This window comes from Fomitiporia mediterranea (assembly GCF_000271605.1).
Source record: "Fomitiporia mediterranea MF3/22 unplaced genomic scaffold FOMMEscaffold_652, whole genome shotgun sequence".
Classification (NCBI taxonomy): domain Eukaryota; kingdom Fungi; phylum Basidiomycota; class Agaricomycetes; order Hymenochaetales; family Hymenochaetaceae; genus Fomitiporia; species Fomitiporia mediterranea.
The window spans coordinates 938-2,995 of record NW_006761037.1 but is presented as its reverse complement, the minus strand read 5'-3'; the positions used below and the strand labels follow the sequence as shown (position 1 = coordinate 2,995).

Below are 2,058 nucleotides of genomic sequence, written 5' to 3'. Positions count from 1 at the left end.
CGCAATTCTGGGCAGATTATGTGATAAGAACGATGCTCAATTTTTGAGCCGGTTACAATCGGCTTTTCTGAATTTCACAGACTGTTCCGACATGTTCAAACCAACTGCTGGCTTTGTTTTCGAAGTTATGGGTCACAAGTATATTGTGGCCAACACAAAGACGCTGTTCACCATTCGGTCTCTCAGTAATATGTCTAGCGAGGATTTGGATTTATCACACGTATCAGGTGTTCATAAGTTCTCGCTGCACGATCAACGAGTCGATTTGGAGCGCGTTAATCAATACCACAGGCCACTTGCTACGAATGTTGCTGGAATCGATGCATACGCGTTCGAAGTGTCTACCAACAACACCATTTGTGGGATCGTCTTCTTCCAGTTTAGAATAGCGATGGGACATCCGATACATTACGTGTTCATAAATAAGCTCTGGCAAATGTGGCATCGTGATTATCGGCATTGGACATGGAAACTTGTCTTTGTTGTCACTGAGGAAAACGAGCGTGATTTCGAAGAACAGCAGTGGAAGCCGAGTAGTGGGGCGAATACTTGGAAGGGAAGAGTTTCACAGTATGTTATAGGTGTCAATGCAGGGGCACTTTGGGAGGCAATGCATACCTAGTTACACTTTTCTGTGACTTTTTCCCAACACAGCAATGTTTATGTATACTTCTTTGTAAACTTGCAAATGATAGTAGAGAGAAGACACCTTTGGATTCTTTAAACTGTCTGAACAAGTATTTCTCTGGTGGACCTACTTTAGAGTATGAGAAGATGATAGATATTTATTACTCTGACTGAATCAAGTATGTACTCCTTTCAGTTGTTCCTGCCAAATGCTTGTGTCCTAGTGAAGAAAGCCTATTTGAATTTTTGAAGTGCTCCAAAGTTGCTAACATAGTACTATTGTTGTTTGCTACACTATTAGTATACAAAAAAAAATCAAGAGACTGGTCACAGGATCTTAGACAACTGACCCCACCCAGATACTAATGTGCCTCCTATTACATTACTATATGCTAGATTTGAATGTTTCATAAATATCTATTAAGATGATAAAGAGGCCCTAGTCTTAAGTAGGGAGGATACTGTACACTTTAAGATGACTGTTAATGAATTTGTTACAGTTCTCTACTCTCACACCTTCAGTTCTAAGGGTTCTACACCCTTCTGTACTAGAACTCAGGACTTCTGTCTCTCAGGAGTACTGTTTATAAACTATATACAGACTGACTCTTACTACTACCCCTCCTTACTTTATTATTCTGTTCCTTTGACCACCCCTTCATTCTTTATTCATTCTATAGTCTCTTACCCTTTGTCTATCCCTTCATTCTTTGTACCTTTATCTTTGACCTTCCTTTCTTTCATTCTTCATAGCTCATCATTCTTAGTAGCTCATATTCTCTAAGTACTCTTGTATAGTTTAGTATATATAAGTGTACAAGATCAGACTAGTCCTATAGTCTTAATCTTGTCTACTCTAGGTAGTTCTATACTCTTAGGCTCACTCTATATACTCTACTCTTGTCTTACTCTCTCTCTCTCTCTGTCTGTTCTACAAGTTCTGACTATGTTCTAGTACTTGTATTCTGTATTTCTATTATATAGGATAGTTGTAGCCTGAGTCCTCTTACTAAGCCTTCAGGTCCCCTCTATACTGTTACTAACATTAGATTAAGACTACCTATTACTACTCTACAACTCTCTTATGTTTTAAGCATTAGTATGTACTATTACATTAATCTCTTTTTCTTTGTCCTAACCCTTTTACATTTTTAAATTTTAAACTTTCTAAACCCTTTTAAACTTTTGCCACCCTTCTTCTATTCATTACCCTTTTTAGTTTAGTGCCAATTCCTTTATAGTATAAATATGGACCCTCCTGTACTAACTACCACCCCTACTGTTCTACTAGATTAGTAGTTATAAGTAAACCTAGCTTAATACATATAGACCTTTATTTAAGAGGCCTTTACTAACTACATACCTTTAGCTCTCTCAGAACCTGTTCTAATTGTTCTAGAAGTTACAACCTGTTCTAGAAAGAAAGTACAT

General features: G+C 37.6%; 1 protein-coding gene across 1 annotated transcript; it reads left to right on the top strand.

Annotated features, from left to right (window-relative positions):
* Positions 1-91: 91 nt before the first annotated feature.
* On the top strand, positions 92-622 carry FOMMEDRAFT_163460 (uncharacterized protein; the record flags this gene model as incomplete). Its single annotated transcript, XM_007272253.1, has 1 exon — positions 92-622. One exon carries the CDS (start codon positions 92-94, stop codon positions 620-622), a length of 531 nt encoding a protein of 176 aa, XP_007272315.1.
* Between the last annotated feature and the right edge of the window lie 1,436 nt (positions 623-2,058).